This window comes from Cebus imitator, unplaced genomic scaffold (genome assembly GCF_001604975.1).
Source record: "Cebus imitator isolate Cc_AM_T3 unplaced genomic scaffold, Cebus_imitator-1.0 Scaffold16, whole genome shotgun sequence".
Classification (NCBI taxonomy): Eukaryota; Metazoa; Chordata; class Mammalia; order Primates; family Cebidae; genus Cebus; species Cebus imitator.
The window spans coordinates 3832834-3857062 of NW_016107331.1; the positions used below are offsets into that span (position 1 = coordinate 3832834).

Consider the following 24229-nt stretch of genomic DNA (forward strand, 5'->3'; position numbering starts at 1 on the left):
TTTTGTATTTTTAGTGGAGACGGGGTTTCACCATGTTGACCAGGATGGTCTCGATCTCTTGACCTCGTGATCCACCCGCCTCGGCCTCCCAAGCTTATGGCTTTCTTACAAGTAGTTGTGTCTTTCTGTCCTACTTAATTATAAACTTTTGGAATGCATGCTAGTAGTGTCTTCTGGGTAGTGCCACAGTTAGAATGCCTCTGAAATTTACCTTTACAGTTGCCTCTGCATAAAATAGTTCATAAAACAATCAATAAATATTGGTTGAATGAGTGGAAGAATACATGAATTCTTAAGTTCTGAAGAACTGAATTTCTTTGGTAGTAAAGTTTTAAAAAATAATTTAAAAAAATTAAACATTGAGGCTGGGTGCAGTGGCTCACTCCTGTAATCCTAGCACTTTGGGAGGCTGAGGCGGGTGGATCATGAAGTCAGGAGATCGAGACCATCCTGGCCAACATGGTATAACCCTGTTTCTACTAAAAATACAAAAATTAGCTGGGTATGATGGCGGGTGCCTGTAATCCCAGCTACTCAGGAGGCTGAGGCAAGAGAATTGCTTGAACCCAGGAGGCAGAGGTTGCAATGAGCCAAAATCACACCACTATACTCTGTCCTGGGTGACGGAGTGAGACTGTCTCAAAAAAATAAATAAATAAATAAATAAATATTGAAAGGTTTTGTAGGCATAGGACAATAAATTCGTAATATAATCAACTTACTATTTTTTTTATGCTGCAGATAGTTCTGGGGCCTGCGGTTTATCCTTAGTGCCCACCCTGCCTCTGACATTGAGAGTATAGGATTTCCAAAGATGACCTCTTGAGTTACCCCAATGTCAGTATTTGTCATTAAGTCTGACTTGTAGCTGTACTGGCTAAGACAGGAGCCTGACGTTTGGGAACATATATGTACACAGATGCAGATACATACACTCTTAAGTGTTTGGTGCTATGTTAATAATCAGTTTAGTTGGTGATTGCTAATTAATAGATTATACCAGTGACCTGTCTTGTAAGATGGTCATCAGTTATTCAGGTTAGATTGTGAAATCTGAGTAGCAACAGATTTGAAAATGGGCATTTGATAAATGACCTGGAAAAATAATGCTTGCTTGTTTGGTCAGATTAGGAATTTACTGCCTCAAGATAAGAACTGCCTATTGAAGTATGGTGTGATACACCTTATCTCAGCCTCTTTTCTTGATTATCTTTATACTTGTCAGTAAGACATACTACAGAGGCATGAGGTAGCCTGAGGCATTGGTTGGTTTTCTTCTCTTAGGAAAGAAAGAATACATGTTTTGAAGTTTCACATTCAGTTAGGCTTGTATTTTAAGGTTTGGATTTTGTGCTTTTTTCTCTTAATATTTTATATCTTTTGAAATGAGACAATGTCTTATTGATTCTAAATATTTTATAAATACTTGTGAAATGAATAAATGAATAAAACAGCCAAAGCAGTCATAGTAGACTGAGTACTCTATATTCCTAACAGATGGTGTTTCTGTAGCAATTGGATTATTTTGAGTTAGGAGAACTACTATTTATCTTACTTCATTTTATGTCTGTAAGAAGATATAGAAGATAGCCTAAATGAATATTAATTTGGTCTTTAGTTAACAACATACTCTTTTAAAAATAATGCCTTAATGATGATATTGGATATTTCTGCTACTTGTTTTATTTAAAAAATGTTACTAAATATGTAAATCAATTATAAATCAATTTTTATTTACTCTATTTTTTCATCTCAGAAATTGTGGTTTATATACATTTTCTCAGCTGAGAAACTTAGAGATTCTGTAATGAACCAAAAGTCAATGCAGAACTGGAGACCCAAACCGGGGCATTCTCACACCACTTTACCCTACATCTCATCTGAAAGTTTATAAATATGTTTTTGATTAAAAAACCAGATGCACATTTGAAAATAAGAGATCCATATCCAGTCTTCATGTTTATCTTGTATAAAACTACTGAGTAATATGTTAGGGTTTAGCAAGAGGCATGGATTCCAGCTATAGGGTGTTCGTAATTTAATTGAAGAAGCAAGAGACAAACATAAAAAGAGAGTAACAATATAAGACTGGATGTATAAGATGAGGGATTCAAACTGTACTGCAGAGACAGGAAAGATTTCTGTGGATTGGGACTACTAAACTAGGATGAGTGAAATGAGTTGGGCTGTGCGAGGAGGCAGGTAGGTGAGCCAGTAAATTGCCCTGCAGCCCTTAGTGTACTTACGTATGTGGTAGAAGATTTTGGGAGACATGGTTTCAAAGGCAGGTGAGGGTCACATTGTAGAAGGATTTGAATGCAGGACTAAGATCTTAGGACTTTATCTTGTAGGCAATGGGAAACCGCTCATGGTTGGTTGGTTAGTTTGTCTGGACATGGCATTTGCAAACAGTACGCATTTTTTTTTATGGTGAAGACACCTGAAGATTAGAGCTTCTTTCATTCTGTAAGCTACATTGCCCCAACCATGAATAACATGCTTCAGGACATTGGAGTGGAGTGTGTTTGTGTGTGTGTGTGTGTGTGTGTGTGTGTCTATTTGAGGGGGCTGGAGATGGGCATATCTGTGTGGTGGGGGGGAGCGGAAGAGAGGTAGCAATCATTTAAGTAGTATAGATTCTTTCTGTGTGCCAAGCTATATATCATATGAAAAGAAAAAATCTATAAATATGAGGTAATAATAAGGGCCTTATAAAAACAAATTATAAACTTGAAAAAATGATTTATAAAAATGTTGAGATTTAAAGACTTCTTGGTCAGAGGCTGAAGTTTACCAGGTAATTTAACTTACAAGATTCAGTCAAATTCCTGAAATGACAGTGTCATTTCATTTCGTCATTGAGAGTACCCAGGGAAGCTAACTCTCCGCCTTACTCACGTCTGAACTACTGTTGCCAAGATCCTGCAGTTCTTCTGTCAGATGAGAAGTGTGGCTTTTTGTGGAGCCACCTTGCACAATAACAGGGCTTGTGTAAAGATTCCCCATTTTTGAGATGCAGTGAACCTAACAAGAACTTGAAATTCATCCCACTGCTATACGAATCAGTATTACACCTGTAGTAAGTTAATTGGCAATGTCGTTTTTTCTTTAAAAAAAAAAAAAACTTCCTGGAAATGGTGAAAGACACATTGTCGTGACCAAAAAAAAAAAAAAAAAAAAAAAAAAAAAAAAAAAAAAAAAAAAAAAAAAAAAAAAAAAAAAAAAAAAAGGAAAAAAAGAATAAAAGACAGATGGTAACATTAAAACTGAGAATTCTGGAGGTAGAATCTTAGAAATAAAACCTCCCCAGTCAATATCAAATCTATAGTTTTCTGCCTGAATTTGAAAACTTGCAAACTGACTTGACATAGGTCTCTGCTTTCTTCCTCCTTCCATTTCTTTTCTGCTGTCCATACTTATACTGTCTCATTTCCTGCATCTTTCATAAATGCAGTTACAAGGCCACACTCCCCTTCATTACCCTTTGAACATTTGCCATTCTTTTCCAACTCTATTCCAGTTCTCTGTCATATCTAAAATGAAAATATATAACCTAATACACTTAATATAAATTGATGTTTTTTCTTAACAATGAGATGCCAGACTTGAAAGTGAAAACTTGAATTATTGTACTTGAAAATATGTAAGGTAATGAATATTATTACATTTTTGAGCTCCTATCTGTGACCTCCTGTTGATATAGTTCGATCCTTCTGTTGTATGTGAAATAGCAATTGCTCATTTGGAGAGCCACAGTCATTGTTCAAGGAAGCTAATGTCACAATAGAATATATATTTAGCTGCAAGACCAAAGACAATGAAAAGACCAAACATTGTCACAATTGGAGGAAAGAAACAGGATGGGTTGAAATTTGAAAAATGTGGGCCAGGCTTTGGGAAGCTGAGGCAGGCAGATCCATTGAGCTCAGTAGCTCGAGACCAGCCTGGCCGACATGGTAAAACCTCATCCCTACTAAAAATACAAAAATTAGCCAGGCGTTGTGGCAGGCACAGTGGCAGTCGCCTGTAATTCCAACTAGTCAGGCTGAGGTAGGAGAATCAGTTGAACCCGGGAGGTGGGGTTTGCAGTGAGCCGAGATCATGCCATTGCACTCCAGCCTGGGCAACAAAAGCAAAACTCCGTCTCAAAAAAAAAAAAAGAAATTTGAAAAATGTTTGAGATGAGCAATTTAATATTTAGGTACCAACTATTGGAATAGTGGCTTTTTATCCTGGCTCCAGGGTGGAAAGAGAAGGATGCAATGGGTTATTTTTGCCTTTTATTAAAGGTTGGATAGATATTAAAACTTCATTTTAAAGAAATATTTGAAGTAAGAGAATGTATTACAATATGGTTTCCTATTACATTTATGTGAAAAACTGAGGGGAACACTGTATCCCATGGTGCAAACATAAACCAAAAAAGGTATTCCATTTAAATTGTAACTAAGCTTATACAGCTAGCCCTTTTTCCTCATGCCAATTTTGTAGAAAGGTTACACTGTAATTATCAAGAAGAATGAATCATAATGTGGTGAACTGGCTGGAAGTACTTGGTCACGCACAACTTCAGTTTATTTGTGGTGTAATGACAGTCACCAAGAAATTTGGGGTATGAGAACATTAGGTACTTCTGCCACAATTTTGCTTAAAGGCAATTATAATAATAAAATTCTCAGATTAAATTTTGCCTTACATACAGTTATTAACTAAGATTTACTTGTAAGTAAACACAAAATAATTCATGAACCTGCCCTAAAAGTTTGAAAAAATTGCAAGCTCTCTGTCCTTTTAGGTGTCCCAGTCACTTCCTCATAGAAAGTGTTCACTTTTAGCAAATATAAAGATTCCTGAGCAGAAATGATGATTCTTCCTGGCTTCAAACAACCACAGTTGTCCAGTGTTCATAGCTGGACATAGAACCATTTGAAAATTTAGCAGAAGATTATTTCTCGGTGTAAATAGGCCTCATGGGATTTTTACATCTTGTCCATAAAATGATTAGCAGTATTTCTAAAATATGTTAGCCAGCCTATATAACTCTAGTACTTTTAATTCACTCCTGAAAACCCACATGCAATATTCATCAAGTTAGTTTATATACTTTGTTTTTATCAGTAGGCACACATTTTTGTCATTCAGTATACTGATTAGTAAAACATCAGTTATTGATTGAAATGTGAATAACAAATGTACCTATGATGACTCCCTTAGTAGTACAGATTTCTGATCTCATCAGCCTGCTCCTGGCTGGTGCATCCTGATTAGATGCTAGAAACACCTTGGTTATAGCTCACCCTCACTAACATACCTTTAGTCACTTTGTATTTTAAAGTAAGATGCACACATTGTAACACATGATGTAATCATTTGCCACATCCAGTATCCTTTTTGGTTGCCAATTTGTAAGACATGATTTGGAGTTTTAAAATGAATAGCAGAACTTTTCACTAATTTTATTTTTTAAAATTTTGCCTTGTATTTTAATTTAAACTTAATTTTCCTAGATATTTTCTGTAACATTAAATATAATCTTTCTCCATTTTGCAAGTCTATCTATAATTGAAATTTTCTCCACCTCTAACACTTTTGCTAGTTTTGTTCATAGACAAGCATATACTTGTACCTTCTTAGTCATCTCTTAAGTTAATGGCACTGGGAAATCTTTCAGCTTGAATGTGTTAAAACAACAACAACAACAACAAAAAAAACCTTCCTTTTTAATTTACCCTTTTCTCAATACCTTTTTAGAGGTTAATAAAAAAATGTCCTAAAACTTAAACAGCTTTGGAAAGCAAAGTATGCTTTGATGGGCTTTCACTTAATATTTGATCAAAGAATAATTTACCCACTTTGGAAAAATGTTTTTTAATTGTAATAATGATAAAATATAAGAACAAAGGCTGTGTGATTTGGGAAAGTTATTTAACCTCTCTGAAGCTTTGTTTTCTTTATAAATAAAATGAAGATAGTAATAATAAGTACCTTATAATTTTAAGGATTAACAAAGTAATACATGGAAAACCCATAGCAAAGTGTCCAAAACATGAGATCTGGAAATTACAGTTATTAGAAAAAATCAAGAGAGGAATTTCAGTAGAACGTTCAACAGGTCCAAGTTGTCTCAGAGAGATCAAGCAAAGCATGAACTGCACAGAGTGAGAACTCAACATGCAAGCTTTTCTGCCAGAATGTGATATACGTGTACCTGAAAAACCACTTATTCTACAAAGTTGCAGAGTAAAAAAAATGGGCTTAAGGGAGAAAAAACTAAGCTTTGGGCAGAATATTCAAAATCAACACAGTTTCTCCCATTCTGTAGCAATCTATCCATCTGACAAAGGGCTAATATCCAGAATCTACACAGAACATAAACAAATTTACAAGGAAAAAACAACCCCATCAAAAAGTGGATGAAGGATATGAACAGATACTTTTAAAAGAAGACATTTTTGCAGCCAACAAACGTGAAAAAACACTCATCATCCCTGGTTATTAGAGAAATGCAAATAAAAACCACAATGAGATACCATCTCATGCCAGTTAGAATGGGGATAATTAAAAAGTCAGGAAACTACAAATGCTGGAGAGGATGTGGAGAAATAGGAATGCTTTTGCACTGTTGGTCAGAGTGTAAATTAGTTCAACCATTGTGGAAGACAGTGTGGTGATTCCTCAAGGATCTAGAACCAGAAATACCATTTGACCCAGCAATCCCATTAATGGGTAGATACCCAAAGGATTTTAAATCATTCTACGGTAAAGAGACATGCACACGTATGTTTATTGTGTCTCTGTTTACAAATAGCAAAGACCTGGAACCAACCCAAATGCCCATCAATGATAGAATGGATAAAGAAAATGTGGCACATTATAAACCATGGAATATTATGCAGCCATAAAAAAGGGTGAGTTCATGTCCTTTGCAGGGACATGGATGAAACTGGAAACCATCATTTTCAGCAAACTAACACAGGACCATAGAACCAGACACCACATGTTCTCACTCATAAGTGGGAATTGAACAATGAGAACACATGGACATAGGGAGGGGAACATCACATAGTGGGGCATGTCAGGAGGTAAGGGGCAAGAGGAGGGATAGCATTAGGAGAAATACTTATTGTAGATGATGGGTTGTTGGGTGCAGCAAACCAATATGGCACATGTATACCTATGTAACAAACCTGCACATACTGCACCTGTATCCCAGAACTTTAATCATATTTTTAAAAAAATCAACACAGTTTTGTCATTGTTGTTATGATTTCTAGTAACAATCCTAATAAAAACACTAGTCCCATTAAGTCTCCAAGAACACTTGCACCCAACATCAAAGACCATTTTGATCAAATTATTCCCTGTGTGAAATATACATAATGTTTTATGTTGGTAGTGAAGTATCATAAGGCATCTAACTGACTTGATTCAACAATTCTGTGTAAAGATTTGAAAGAACAGTTTTGCTATATTGTGTCACCTTATGTCAGTGCTAAAACAGCAAGTTAATGCTTTACTTACAAATGATATGCATAATTTTGTTGGGTCACATTCTTATCTCATTTTATTTTAGCTGCTGTAAGTAAAGATGATTCCATTATTTCAAGTCTTGATGTCACTGATATTGCACCAAGTAGAAAAAGGAGACAGCGAATGCAAAAAAATCTTGGGACAGAACCTAAAATGGCTCCTGAGGAACATCAGCTTCAAGGAAAGAAAAAGTAAGTCATTTTATTCTTTGCCAAGAAGTGAGATGACATTTTTTAGAATCTAACTTATGATCTTAAAAATTATATTTTTATTTTGAACTTATTTAAAGTTATTTTTAAGAAAATGCGATGTGGGAATTGTAAAATATTTGAATCAATATAGTGTTTCTGGTATTTGGTTAATTTCTATTAATATTTAAAGGTGAAATGCTGAAAATATAAGAAAAATTTTTTTCTCATACTTTTTATAGATTAATTAGAAATGGCATGTAGGGCACTAAACATATTAGAATCCAACATGTGTTCAGTAAAGTGTTTCAATCTAATTTATTGCTTAAAAGAGACTCATATAGCTTTCAAATTATCCATTTAATTTGGTTATGCTTGGCATTTTTTCAAGTAAAATGTCTCTTTCTCATCATCTGTTTATTCCTCTCAAATTTTGGCATTGTGTACTTTATTTTCACTGTTTTTCACTCTTTGGTTCTGACTACCCTGCATCAATCTATATTTCAATTTAGTTGTGATGAGTTAAGAAGTTGGAACACTTAATATTTCATTACAGCAAAACAATGAGCATTTATAAGAATGTTATCAGTTTAATCCAAAATGAATGTGCAAATCATTTGTATCTTTGAGTATGTGTATACATGCTCTGAGTATTTCTTTTCTCTAAAGTTTTTTTAATTCAGTGAATAGTTATTGAATGATGATGCTATGGCAGATGATTTCATAGTCCAATGATTCTCACAGTGTAGAATGAGGACACCTGGGGTTTTCTCATAACCCTTTGTAGAGGTCCATAAGGTCATCCCTTCTTAAATTCCATACCTGTGTGAGGTTGGATTTTCTTATATCCTTCAATTAAATTAACATGTTACAGCTGATTGAATGCAGAAGCTAGTGAAAATCCAACTGTTTTCAATCAAATCAGCTATCAAAGAGATTTGAAAAGTATTTTTAAAAATGCCCTCACAACATTTTTTTCTGGAAAATATGTTTCATAAAGAATATATTATTCATATTATCACATACTGGATTTGTGTGATTTTTAAATGAATTAATGAATCTGTTTAAATTTTCTCAGGTTTAGTTTTCGATATGGCAAATAGTCCACATAAACTAAAATGTGGCTCAACTCTTGAGACTCTCAAAAAATTTTTTAAAGTATAAAGCGTTCCTGAGAGCAAAAGGCTTTAAATTCTATTATAGACAATAACGATGCAAAGAAGCACAATCCATGCCATCAGGAAACTGGCAGCCTAGTGGGAACATGTTTTAGTTTCTAGCATATAAATATAGTATACTGGGATTATTTTGTCTATCATTGTGTTTTTATTCTCTCCACAATTGGCCTGGTCTACATGTACCTAAAAATTCTATCTCTGTACTATTCTGGGTCTCTAATGTCTTTAGAAAATATATGTTAAAACTCATTATGCACCAAATTCTTTCTGGTTTGTGTTTATCATTTGAATTTATTCTTAGCTTATAACCCCTTGATGGAGCTCATAGAGTTCAAGGCATATTGTGATCTCTTTTATATAGTGAACCAAAAATATTTTCATTTTACAAACATCAAAATAGCTAAACTATTTCTGTGGATTAATATGGGAAAAAATAAAATTACAAGCAGTTTGAATTATTCCAGAAACTAAGTACTTCATTCAATCAATTAGTAGACAAGTGGGTAATGAGTTGAAATTGAGTCATGTGCCAGGCATAATATTGATCATGCTTAGGATCCCAGAGACTAGAAAATAGACACAGCTCCTGTCCACACTGGAACTTTCAGTCCAATTGTTTTGTCTGATAATGACTTCATGGTATGGGGGAAGAAAGAAATACTGGTTTTATGTTGGAAAGCTGCATCTTAGGTCTTTTCATTCTGTGTGTGAACCAAAGGTAAGGTTTTGAAGTTGCTGACATTTTCGAGTACACCGTGTTGTCTAAGAAGATTTTTGATGTGCATGATAAAGAGATGAAAGAAGTTTAGCTCTGAATCAAGACTAAATATTTTTATTTAATTTTTTAATAAAGGTAATGTGTTTGTTTCTGCAAACATACATACAATCAATATTATGTTCCTTTTCTTTTCCATGTTTAGATGATCATGTCAATGTTTATGTTGTATATTTTCACCAATTTAAAAGTTGACAAAGTTGATGTAAACCATATCAGCTTTTTGGAATTGTCTGCTAATTATATCACTAGGCCCTTTAGGCAGACTGCCCCTAAGTAGAAATGAAAAACACCTGTTAGATGTCAGGGAGCATTTTAAAGATTAAGAGAAATTTAGTTTGCCATGTGTCAATCAGATGTTGAGTGGTTGATATCCTACTGTATAATGCCTCTCTTTTGCTCAAATAAAACAAAATGTTGAATTATGTATTTTGTTCTTATTATTTATACTATAGGATTTTTTTCTATTTTGAATACAAGAGATCAAAATTTTATGGCCCTTAAAAATTTTAAATACTAGTTGTACTTTCCCAATTTTTTTAATAAAAAGAAAGAAGCTTCTATAAAACGAAAGCAGAAGTAAGCCTTAACTCTTAAAAAAAAATCCCCAGAGTAAGACATTCTTGATTACTAATGGCTAGCCCTTATTTTATGTTTTAAAATTAAAACTACTACCTATTTTCCTGCCTTCCTAAAGCATATTTTTTCTTTCTCTGACAACTTGTCATCAAAAACATGTACATCAATTAGGTTCGTATAATTTATCTGTAGACTCCCAAACAAATGCAGATGTGGTTAGTTTGCTATTTATGAGTGAAAAAACATCAGTCCTTACCTCTAAACTTCAGTTTCTTATGCCCTTCAGATTGCATGACCTTCAGTCCTTTCCAGTATTCCCACTGGACATCTTACATGTGATTCCACTATTTAGCTTCTCTGTCACTGCACCTCAACTACAAAGAAACAAAAGTAGGAGAAGGAATGATCATAAGTTCTATGGCTTAATTTTTTTAATTTTTATTTTTTCAGTCTACAAGACTTTGTGCAAGTCATTTTACCTTTCTAAGGTTTAGTTTTGTCATCTATAAATGAAAGGATTACACTAGATAATTAATAATATTCATGTTTTGACAGTGAATAGTTAAATAAATAATAGATTTATGAATAAATAAATAAATCTATTTATTCACCACTGTCAAAACATGAATATTACTTAGCAATAAAGTACTTATGCATTTATTAGCTATTATTGATTAAAATTCATGAAGCAATTAAAAATATGAAACATCCATGAGAAAAGTATTCATTTTTTAAATTTAAGTATTTATAGGTATATTGCAATATTACATTTTAAGTACTTTATAAATACCATAGGGTTATTTTGCATTTTGAGAAAAACTAAATATTTATAAAACAAAATCATAATAATCTTTAAATTTAGTTGAACATTTATTGTGATCCTAAGTCATTGGTTTGGTGGCAAGGTATAGGAGGAGAGAGAGATACAAAAATAAATAAAATTTTGATAGTGCTTTATATGTTATCTCTCATTTAAATCTCATGCAAACTCTACAAGATAGGTATTAATTTAGCCTTCTTCCAGATAAAAGCAACCAAGGCTCAGAAAGATATAGTTCTCTCGCTAGCGCAACACAGCCAGTGTTTTATTCCAGAATTTGTGCCTGGTTCACTTCCTCAACTAGGTTTATAATCTTTTGAGAGACAGAGATATACAAAATTTTGTGCAGAGTGAGGGAGTTACATCAGTCATAAAGTTCTAAATTGAAATCTTAGGAACTGTGTTCCAGATTTGTAAGTACACTGTTATATGCTGGAGTGGATTTGGGGCATTTATTTGACGGAGGAGGCGCTTTTTAAAATTTTTTTTATTTTTGGAAGCTTTTCTTTTTTTGACTCTTATGCAGAGAGAAACAACTTCAGTTAATACCTAAAATACTCTGTAAAGTTATTAGCGACTGCAGAACAAATATGAATAGCTGTAAAAGGAATACAGAAATAAAATAAATATAAATTATTAAATTAACAGAGATTTATAATGAATTTTCCATTAACCTTGTAAACTTTCAAAGCATCTGGACAAACTATGTAGATCAAATATAAAAGAAAATTTGTAAGTGAAGTTGCTTTTACCAATAAAAATACTAAATAGTAAAACATAAAAAATGTTTTCCCAAGAAAATGTGTCTGAAAACTACCATAGAAATATTTAACCACATCCTGTAAAATATTGTTAAGGAATATTTATGTCATATTAAAGATGGAAAAGTGAGCTCAAGCTCTGTATATTTGTTTTTGAGAATAAGTATGCCCAAATTTTCAGGAGTTAACTTTAAGTAAAAGAGTGAAATGACACAGTGATGACTCAGGTCTATTTTTTTTCACTGCGATCCTTCCTTAGCTCTTCTCCATGGGGTAAAAAGGCAATAGTTTTTAGGTTTTTTTCCTCAAAACAGATTTAAAGTAACAGCAAAGCAAAGGTGACCTCTCAGAGAGTTTGGGTTTTAAAACAAATTTAATGAATTGATAGCAACATGAATAGTGAAAACATAAATATTGTTTATACAGGAAAAGTTAGAACATTACTTGGGTTTTATAAATAAATTGTGAAAGCTGTCCTACAGATAATTTCTCAACAGATTGTCAAATGCTGTCGTTAGGTGATCTGACATACAAAGTAAAATTTTATCGTTATATGAAAGTCGGATTCTTCAACCACGTAAGAAAAAAGATTAAGAAACTTAGTAAGTTGAAATGCATTGTAATAGTCACAGTTTTATAATTAAATATTCTTATGTGCTGTGGAAGTTCTCTTTTAAAAATGCCACTTCTAATGCCTTAAAACCATTTTGCAACCTGAGATAGATGTAATTCTCTAAATCTCTAAATTTACTCTAAAAATAATGATATCGTCTTAAGTGGAAACTGCAAATATTGACCCTATTCTGTTAAATAATATTATGAACATATTGCACAGAGAAATTAAGTACTCTAGTGAAGGTCACACAGCTAGTGAAACAATTTTTCGGTGGATTAATGAATGACACACTTTTTAGTGTTTCTAAAAGAGAAAAAGACACTGTCTTCACATGCATGAGTTATTTTAAGTTGCCAAATTTAGCCATAAAACCAGTTTAATTATTACTATAGTATAATTATCATCTTACAAATTAAACTGTTTCACATTAACTAGCCACTACCATTTAAAAAGTGCTTTGACTATATGGTGTTCATCTTCAGTTTATTGTGCTAAAGAAAATATCACCTGCTTATAAAACTTACTAAAAGTACATGAAATATACATTCAATAGAAACAACTCTTAGTGTTTTTCAAGAGTTTTTGAAATCCTGGGTCCTTTAAGAATTTGTATGTGAACAAAGATTTTCTACCACACTCATGTTTCTTGTGTTCTTAGCCTTGTTTAACTAGAAAAGACTAACTGAGAATAAATTATTACACAATTTTATTTGCTTCTTTTAAGTGATAAAGATTCCACAGAAAGTTTTGATTTTATAGATTATGTCAACACCACAGTGTAATATCTCATTAAATTCATCTAGGAAGCCTGGCTTCATTCATTATTTTCAATTCTAAACCTGTGTGGGATTTCTGACACGTTTGGTGGTCCCTCACAATGTTATTTTCTCTGTAATTCCTATGATAGCCTCTCAGTTGAGTTGGCATTGTAGGCCTACCACATGATTTCACATTGACTAAGGAAATGAACAGTAGACACTTTTTGTTGAGAACCACAGAATTCTGACTATGACTTCCCCCCCGTTGCTAAGTAAACTAGATACATTCCCTGATATTATATAATTTATTCTGTATGAGAGAAGATAAGCATTAATCATATCATTACATAGATATATAATCATAAACTTTTGAAGGAATTCAGGATTTAGGGAAACACAGCAAAGAGGATATGGCTTGAAGAATCACCATTTGAGCAGTATCTGAAGGTTAAAGAGGAGTGAAAGGGCACAATAGGGAGTAGAGGGCAGGGTTCAGGCAGGGGAGGCCTACTGTGAACAGGTGACCAGGTGGAATGTGTGAGTGATGAGAGTGGAGGGAGGAAGGAAGAGAGGGCCTGAGACGAGGCTGAGGGCTACAGGGAGGCCAGACCAAGCGGGTTGTGTGGCCCATGTTGAGAATTCAGCTGTTGCCCATGGACAGGAGAGCATTCCAGTTTCTCACATTGCAGAGAACTTTACTTCTATTTTTCCTACAGTTTGAAACTGCTTTTTAATTCTTGTTAAAGGTTATCAAATTATCAGATTGACTAGAAAACACTGAGGCTTTGGTTAGTATTGCATCTTTTTAGATATCAAAATTTAAAATGATCGAATGCTATTGTACTTATTTTCTTTCTCTCTCTTTTTAACTGTACTTTCAAACTGCTTAATGTTGTCTAATTTTGGACTCTCAATAATAAAACCTTCTTTTTTTTGAAACACAGGAAACTAGAAAATTGAAAACATACAGAAACTTATGTGGAGTGCTCACAGGGATAATTGATTAAATTGGCATCTGTGAGCAGTCCTGAGGTGCAGAACTGTTTTGCTATTTTGCCTTTTTTTTTTTTTTTTTGGTAATATAAATGCTTTTATTAAAGGAATATTTTTAGATCTTTGAAGATTTCCCACATTTAGTAAGACTCTGAAATCCTTGAATCTGGTGTATATTGATAAATATTCATTTAAAAATTTAGTATGTCTAATCCACACAATATGATTATACTAGGGGAACACTCATCCTGTTCTGTAACTAGCATCAACACTAAGAGTTATTATTCAGCATAAACATATGCTGTACATTCCTTGTTATTTACTATCTTGCATCACTTGAAATTGTGATTTGTAGAGTTGTTTTGTGTGTCGTTTTACTTCCGTATATTAAAATGAACCAGCTGACAAAGGCTGGAATTTATGAAATTACTTTCATATTTATATAGTGTATTTTAATATCAGGTAAAATCCTGAGTATAAACAAGAACATTATAAAGTTACTTTCTACACATATATGAAGGTGCAATGTGTATCTAAATAAAATAGCACCATATTAGGCCTTTATTAGGCACCTCGCTTGATATTTTATTGAAGTCATGTTTATATATATATAGACACACACACATGTGTATATATGTAACATACATGCACACGTATGTGTATATGTATGTTACATATATACATGTATATATATACATATGTAACAATCATGAAGGAAGAATTTTTCACTTAAATCTTTTGATTTAGGATCTATTATTTCTTTCAGCATTCTATGAAAAATAATACTGTAGTCACTCCTTATCTATAGTTTGTTTTCTGTGGTTTCAGTTACCCACAGTCAGCCACTGTCTGAAAATATTAAATAGAAAATTCCAGAAATGAGCAATTCATAAGTTTTATTTTTCGTGTCATTCTAAGTAGCATGATGAAATGTCACATTGTCCCATTCTGTCCTGCCAGAAATGTGAGTCATCCTTTTATCCAGTGTATCCACACTTTATATACTACCTACCATTTAGTCACTTAGTAGCTATCTCGGTTTTCAGATTGAAAACACATAGTATGTATAGGGCTTGATAGTATCTGTGGTTTCTGGCATCTGCTGGGGTACTTGAAATGTATCTCCCTAGGATAACAGGGAAGTGCTGTATGATAAGGTCCCGCTCTGTTTGTATCAGTAAATAAAAAATATATTAATAGCATTGTACAGGTATTGATCGACTTACGACCTATGTAGCTTATGACCATTCGACTTTACGACCACAATCGCTAGCCACAACTGCTGCACTGTAGATTTTTGGAAACACTACAACATTTTGATGTGTATCAAGAATATCGCTACCGCCTGGGAGGCTGTGACGACAAAGTGCATGAATGGCGCCTGGAAAAATTGTGTTAAGCGCTATGTTAACAATTTTGACAGATTTGACAGTGAACATGAACTTGAAACGATTGGGGAAAAAATAGTAAAACTCGCTAAAGACCTTTCTTTGGAGTGTGAAATGGAAGTTGTCGAAGAGTTGCTAGACAAAGAATCCGGAGAAATTACAAATGAAGAGCTACTCGAACTGGAAGAAGAGAGAGTGGCGGAAGAAGAAAGAAGAGAAGCAGAAAAAGAAGAGGAGGAGTCAGAAAGAAAGTTCACCACTAAGGGATTATCAGACGGTTTATCTTTACTGAATAAACTTCTTATACATTTCGAGGCAATGGACCCAAACATCGAGCGATTTGCAAGGATTGAACGGATGGCGCATGATGTGTTTCATCCGTATCGTGAAATTTACAAAGAAAAAAAGAAACATACAATTCAGACAAAGCTCACCATGTTTATGAAAAAACCAACTCTGGTAACCCCAACTGCTGCCTCAGATGATGACATCAACAATCCGCAGCCAAGCACCAGTGGCCAATAAAATGTTTCGTACATGTTTATATATTTTGATATGTTTTGCAATTGAAAAAATGTTTCCTATGGTATTTTTTACACCTGTATTTTGTATTTTTGTATGCACCTGTATTTTGTAATTTTGTATGTTTTGCAAATATTAAACCAGTTGTACTGGTAATGCAGTGTTTTACTTAAACCTGACGAATGTAAAAATAAGAAACAAAATGGTGTAGAGATGATGCAAAGGTCATAAAATGAACAAAGAAAATTATGATATATAACAATAATGAAAGAAAATTATGATAAAATATGACAAAGATTTTTATAACATCATTTCACAGTACTGTACATATAGCCTACTCAACTTACGACCAAATCATGTTATGACCGGTCTGTCGGAACCAATCGTGGTCGTAAGTCGAGTACTAGCTGTATTGTGACCTAAAGCCAGTTGTGTCTAGGCAGACTAGCTGGATTAGTCTAACAAATTGACTAATTAATTAATTAGTTACTTATTTAACCAAATTGGATCAATATCCCAGTCTTACTGAAATTCGCAGCCAGGTAATAAAATCAACCAACTAATAGAGTATTTAAATTAAATGATTAAATTAATACCTTAATGCTTGACACTTCAACAGTTTCAGCCATTTCTTCACTTCACCCCACTCCACCGAGAAATTCTACCTTCTAGGCCGTCTGTTTCTCATTTTTGCAGGCTCTCTCTCTTAAGACCAAAAACCAATTTTAAGATATTGGGATTAGCAACTGGACAAGGGCTTGGTTAACTCTTTCCAGAAACTGATAAATTAAAACTTAGAATCAGGGCTTCAGACCCCAGGAGAGGTGGCCAAGAAGAGAGCCAAATCCAAGTTGCAGCAAAATCAGGATTGTTCTGGCGACCAAGATGAGAAGTCACACACAGAGATATAACATACATACCCATTTACCCAAACTGTGGCCAGGAGAAAAGTGAAATACTTAGGTAGGAGCCATGTGCCTCCAGCTCTGAGATTTAGATGTAGATGGAGGAAAGAAAGTCAGGATGTTTATTGAAATTAGGTAATAATGAGTTCAGAATGTATTCTTTTTTATACCCTTGACAGTCTTTATTCTGTAGAACTATGTAAAAGATAGGTAGCAGAGAAAGGGGGCCATATTCAAATAAGCTTGGAAATTGCTACATACCATAGCTCCCAGAGTCCCATGTGCCCCAAGCTCCAAACTTGGAAAGTTATATTTTAAAGGCTCTCAGAAACCCCACAGTAAATAATTCATTTGACCTGGTTTAATTTCTCAAATGCCCTTAAGCATGGCATCCACATGCAATCTGCTCCATTCACAAAAAAAGACAGTCCAAGGGATAGTGTTTTGCAGGGTACTGAGTTAGCATACGGATGCTCAAAATTCCTGAATATCAAGGATTTTTAAGATATAAAGACATTTCAACCATAGTCATAGAATGGAGGGCATTAAAATGAATTTTACTAGAAAAAAATTTTGTATTCCCCCTCCCAATCCTAGTACTTAGGAAACTTCCTGCTTGTCCCACTGATGGCCATGTTGAGAGTAGTAAGGTCATTTTCTAGAGAATTTCAGTAATTGGAATACATAAGAACACCTCTAAAAGGAGCAGTTTAGCATCATCTCAACTACAGGATAAAACCATTAGAGTAGTTTGGGCCCAAAATACAAATAAATACTTTTAGAATCTTTAGATATTTTTATACAGTCTTTGTTTCTGTAGGCCAGCAAGTAAAAATACATAGATTAACATATTTCGAAGAGAAATCTTAAACATAATTTAGTCTTCTGTGTGATGTATGTCTTCTGAAAACACAAATTTTGAACACATTGTTCAAAAGAAACAGAGAAATTTTAAATTATAACTTCACAGATACTGGATGCTCCTTGAATTGTAGTGAAGGAGTTTTAGCTGTGTGTTCTGAATCAACCTTTAAGTGGCCCCATTAAGTCATTGTGTGGGTGCAATATTTCAGATGAGCAGTGGATGGCAAAACAACACACACACCTTAGAGTGAGTTTTTGATTTAAGTAGCCAGGACTACCCAATCTTATCACAGTCCTTGGCTACCAGGAGCAGAAAAAGATGCAGCATGTGTCAGCCCAGTATTTCCCCACCTCTATGGAGTGCAGTAAAGTATTGCACAGCTGCCACTGATACAGTTTGTATAAGGTATTGTCTTCCTGAACCTGCAAAAGTTCAGGTCTTATTTTGTTATAGCAGATGCCTACAGTATTATTCTTGAAGAAATTGCACAATCATCTACGTTTGTTTTGAAAAGTTATTATAAACATTAGAATTTTCATGGCTTCCAAACCAAAGTTAGTATATCTGTTAAAGCTTTTCAGGGTCCTAAATAGCTCATTTCCCACAGTAACCCAGTTGCAGTCACATAGAGTTTATGTGACCATATTCACTCTTAATGAGATTCTTCTTTTTAATGGAGTTTTGAAGAAAGTTGTTTCCTTTCTGATATCTTCTATGTTTTTTATTAATGTTATAAATTATAAAAGTTAAAACTTAGTGAGGGAGTAAGGGTCTGATATTAATTAATTTATTTTTTAATAAAATGAACTTTGCTTTATTTGTTTCCCAATTATAAAAGCAGTTACATACTCATTCCAGAAAAATCAGAAAACACATAGAAACAAAAGAATGAGCACATGGGAAACTCATAATCCCATCCATCTGGAGATGACCACCTTTAAGAGCATGGTACTGTGTGCCTTTACAGATCCCCCTCTCTTCCACACTTCATTTGCAAAACTAGGCTCACACCAGTTATGCTATAACTTGCAACTTTTTGTTCCTTCCATTTAGCAATCAATATGGTGTACTGTGGGAGGAAAATAAATCTTTGGAAGACTATGTTTTCAAAGCAGTTGATTAATTTGAGATATAGACTAGCTTATATATAGGCAGAGTTATATATGGAATTTCACATATATGCATGTATGTTTTGCCAGAATTTCTCCAGGAAGGTTATAACAATTGTACCCTCACAACAGTGTTTGCCTTTTGGGTTTTGTGGTTGTTTACCAATTCATTTTAGAAATATATATATATATAGAGAGAGAGAGAGAGAGAGAGAGAGAGAGATGAAATTGCATGCGCCAACTTAAAATGTGGTAGTTGACCATGGGATCATCAAAATACATTCATTTTGAAAACATGATCCCATCTTTTCAAAATGAATGTATTTTCATGTCTTTAAAACCTGCTAGCAATGTCTTTCTTTTTTAAAGTTTAAGTCTCAAAGTATTTGAAAATTATGTGTTTTAAATTTAGATGGAAAATACAAACATCAGATTCAAATATCTAATTTTTGCAGATTTTTGTTACCTGAACTTTAAATTTTTAAATGTCAAATTAAGTACATAAAATGAATGTTCAATTGCTATATATTTACTCTGGTCATCATGAGTAAACCTCACTTTTTACACAACTTTAATTTTATCATAATGTTTATCTTAGTTGCAAAAGTAAACACAGTGGTAGTTTTAAAACGATAGGTTTTTATTAGCTTCACTCTGTGTTTACCTAACTGTTCAGGCTGCGGCTCTCACTTTCCTTGCTGCATATTTTGATTAATGGCCCCTTGGCCTTGTTCCAGAGTATACTGATTATGGTCAGTTCACTTCAAAGATGATTTATTAATTGTGTTTGTTACCCAAAATAATTAAATAAAGAGTGATCATATGCACTATTATAGATTTGCCAATAAAATCAACAGCTCAACTTTAAGATAATGTTTGCCTGAATAGATTTTTTTAAGTATACAGAAAGGACAAAAAAAAATTTTTTTAATGTATTCTGTATTAAGTACAGCTTTATGGCCTTTTAAAGCATGATTATTAAATGTATCATAGGCTTGGTCTTGTAAGTGCATGAATTTTAAGTTCTACTTTAACATAATTTCAAGATAATATGTTTCATTGGAGCTTATGTAGGTGTTTTTAAAAAATATTTCCTTGTTTATAACTCACCCTGGGAACAACCCTTACTACAATTCCCCCAGACTATTACGTACATTTAAATTTTAGATTACTGACAGACTCAGATGTCTGTTTAAAAAGAAATGTTTATAATAGGTCTTTATAATCTTTCTGAGTTTAAGTAAAGAGGGTTTACTATATGTTTCATATACATTATATTCCTGTCAGTTGAAAGACTTTGATACATAAAATTTCTCTAAATTTGGCTTGATAATAGTTATTGTTTCAGGCATTTTAAGCACTCTGCCAGCATAGAATAATGTGTAAATATTCATTGTATGTGGCCAGCAAAGTTATTAATCAAAAGCAATGACTCCCTGCTCATAATTTATGGTTCAGTGTTAAAGGAAAAATAGGAGGTATATATTTTTTCATATACTGTATTCAAAATTTTCACTTTAACAGTGAAATTCTATAACTTAAATCATCTAGTATGATATGTAACTCAGTGTAAAGTAGGTATTTGGTCTGTAGTAAAACATTATGAAATAAAATAAAATGTTTTATTACACTGGAACTATAGACGGTTTCATGTCTGAAAGTATAAACTAGTTATGCCAAATAAGAAGATATGAACCCTAAAAGTAGCAGATGTCAGCAAATGGAACAAAGAAATCAGATATGAGAGTAAAAAATAAACCTAAGAAATTAAAACTATAATAATGATCCATTAGTATTATTCAAGGATTTTGTTTGTTTTTGGAAAATTGTTGCTAAAGGACAAGAGCACAAACATGCTTTGTTTAAACACCATTATTAAAAAATACTTTCAGTAAAATTCTAAGACATAATTTTTTTTTTCTTTTTTGAGACAGAGTCTTACCCTGTTACCCAAACTGGAGTGCACTGGCATGATCTCGGCTCACTGCCATCTCTGCCTCCTAGGTTCAAGCAATTCTTCTGCCTCAGCCTCCAGAGTAGCTGGGACTACAGGCATACGCAACCATGTCCGGCTAATTTTTGTGTTTTTAGTAGAGACAGGGTTTCGCCATATTGGCCAGGCTGGTCTTGAACTCCTGACCTTTTGATCTGCTCGCCTCGGCCTCCCAGATTGATGGGATTACAGGCGTGAGCCACTGTGCCTGGCCATAATATTTTATTTAATTGAAAATCTTGTACAATAACCTTGTTTCTAAACAATTTCTAAAATTTATTTCTTTAGCTCAAATATGTATATGTTACTTTGTAAAATGTTATTTTCGTAATAAATGAAGATAAATTATCAGTGTATTGGGAAAGCAATGTTATCATTTCCACCGTTATTGAATGTTTACTCCTGTATACATCACTTCTAGAAATACAGGATAAGAGGTTGGTACAGGCTCTGTCTTTGTCTTTGTACAGTATATGAATAAAACAGTGAAGGAGCAGTAATGAATAGCACACATATGTTGTTTGCTTTTGGTCCACATTACATTTTCTGACATACTATCTTTAATATGTATATGGCTAACTATAATACGTCTAGATTGTGCCAAATTCCATAGTAGGTATGAAAGCTATGAAATTTCCGAGGAAAGAGAGTTGATAATCCTTTTGGAGGCATATGGAATAAGGACATAGGATAAAATCAGAGAAGACTGACCGGAAGGAAGTGTTATTTGGGTCTGGCTTTGAAGGTGAATGTTGTTTCTAAAGGCATAAACACCTGAGAAGGTGTTATTTGAGTTTGGCTTTAAAGATGAATGTTATTTCTAAAGGCATAAACTGAAAAAATGAGAGTGCTAATTGAACCCAATCCACAGCGTCCCCTTATTTATTTTAGTAACAGAACTCCTTTCCACCACCTGCTCTATCCACAAGAGGCTACAATTCCCAGCCTCACTAGCAGTGATGGGTGGCCATGTGACAAAGCCATTGCTAATGAGATTGAGATATAAATTGAAATGATATGTGCAATTTGGGGATGTTGCCCATAAAATGATTGAGCATACATTCCCATGTCTTTTTCTTCCCTCTCAGCCATCTTCCACCTAACATTTAAGGAAACCATGGTAGGAGATAGCTAAGCAAGATAGGAGGAATCATGGTCCCTTGGACAGTCTCAGGGAGCAGGGCAGCATACCCACCTTGGACCATCCAGCTACCTCTGGACTGTTGTGTGAGAGAAAAATAAATGTCTAGCTTGATTGAAGCCATAGTGGTGGTTTGTTTTTGTTTTGTTTCGTTTTTTGTTTTCTTTGTTAGAGAAACCTGGGATAATCCCTTACTCAAAGGAAGGGCTATCCTGTCAGGGGAACAGATTGTATAAAACAAATGCATGGAGAAGGAGTCTGAAAGATTGAGGACCAATGCCTATATCATTGTGGTGCTTAGAAATAGGAATAAAGCTAGCAAGGTGGGTGGAACATAGAGCACAAAGAGACTTAGATGCTCAACTCGTTTATTTGAACTTCTATTATGAATGCTCCAAGGAACTGTTAAAAGGTTTTGAGCCAAAGAATGGCAAAACGAACAGTGTTTTACAAAAATTTTCCTGGAAACCATATATTGGATGGAAGGAATGTTTACAGATTGGCAGTGAAGATAGGAAGATAGTCTAGTAGTAATCCAGGAAGAGTTAATTGAAGAATAGTGACTAAGTGTGAATGTGATTGGAAGGAACAGCAGGGATGAAATGAAAAACATTTAAGGTTGCTATACTTTTACTACTAGAGATCTGGGAAGTCTCATTAGTTATCGAAACCTATTTGGTAAATCTGGTCTTTACCAAAATAAATCATCTGTCTTACTTTAGAAATCAATCTACCTACCACAAAAGGTGGATAAACAACATAAGTCATGGAAACTGACTTCTCAAAAGACTGGAAAAGCTCCCTTTTCCATGCTGCTATATTTATATGCTCAAATATATAGATTGTAATGCATTAATATTGTGTCATTTTACATAGTTTCATTTATTTCATTTTTGAACTTAATTACACCTATAAGTAATTTATCAGCAAGCTTTCTTCAAATTGTGCTGTAAGAAGGGTTACTCAGGAAGCTGTATTGCAGCCCGTGAAAACCTTCCTTGTTATACAGCTTCTTGTTTGTTCCAACCACAGGAAATATTTTCTCTGGACATGTGTTTTGATTTTGATCTGAAGTCATAGGGTTTCTCTTACTTGGGGATATATGATATTCTCTTTATGGAATACGAAGAAAATCAACTTTTTCACTGACACATTCTGTTATGGATATAGTGCTGATTTTAGAGTATTTTTCCCTAGGACAATGATATATGATGTTCTAGAAATTTCCCAACTTTAAAGAATAAGATGTGAATTGAACAAATCAATTTAGCAAACTAATGAAGTAATAAGGTATTAATATAAAACCAAATGTACCTATATATCCCTATTTCGGGGAAATCATGAAAATGATGATTTTCTATTTATTAAGGTTTATTTTGGGCTAAGCAATAAATGGCACCATACAAAACGAAGCTGTTGGAGAACGTTTTATCTGTTCTCAACTGCTATGTGGGCAAATAAGGCAGATGCAAGTCTCAGTGTTCTCACTGAATAATAAGATGGTCTTTCAGGTCTCAAGTATATTTTTGGAGTCTTCCATTTTAGTATTCAGGAACATACACCAATCACTTCCAGAAGAGGAAAACAAACCCATCATAGGAATGAAAACTTGGGATTACAGATTATCCTTAGATAATGGTTTTAGGCCTTTGCCTTTTATCTCCACCTTGATGTAGTAATGATGTACCTACTAGGTGCTAAGCACTGTGTCCTATGCTGGGACTACAGTGCCAAACAAAAGAGAACAGGTCTTTCCCTCAAGGAAGATATGATGTAATTTCATAATTACAGTGCAATGTGATAATGAGGCCACATGGTGTAATAGTTCCAAGTACATCTAGAATGCCCAATTAAAATGAATACTAGAGGGAGGCACAAATAACAAAGAAAAATTTTGTTACTTTTTTTCATTAACCAAAGATGGGTGACAGATAAGTAACTCTATGTGGGAAAATACATTACATTTGACAGAATTCAAAATATAACCTCTGAAATTGGGAATTCAGTAAAAATAGACAGTTACAAAAAAGAAAATATTATACACTAGCATAAAACCTAACACATAGTAGATATTCAATAATCACCAAGTAAATGAAGTAATAAATGGA

The 24229-nt window shown here is 33.8% G+C and overlaps 1 protein-coding gene across 2 annotated transcripts in view; it reads left to right on the plus strand.

Annotated features, from left to right (window-relative positions):
* Positions 1 to 24229, plus strand: part of XRCC4 (X-ray repair cross complementing 4) — a 275793-nt gene that overhangs the window by 167376 nt on the left and 84188 nt on the right. For both annotated transcript variants that reach the window (XM_017507925.1, XM_017507933.2), the window contains exon 7: positions 7574 to 7721. In XM_017507925.1, coding sequence (XP_017363414.1) covers positions 7574 to 7721 — 148 coding nt within the window. The remainder of the gene's footprint in view (positions 1 to 7573; positions 7722 to 24229) is intronic.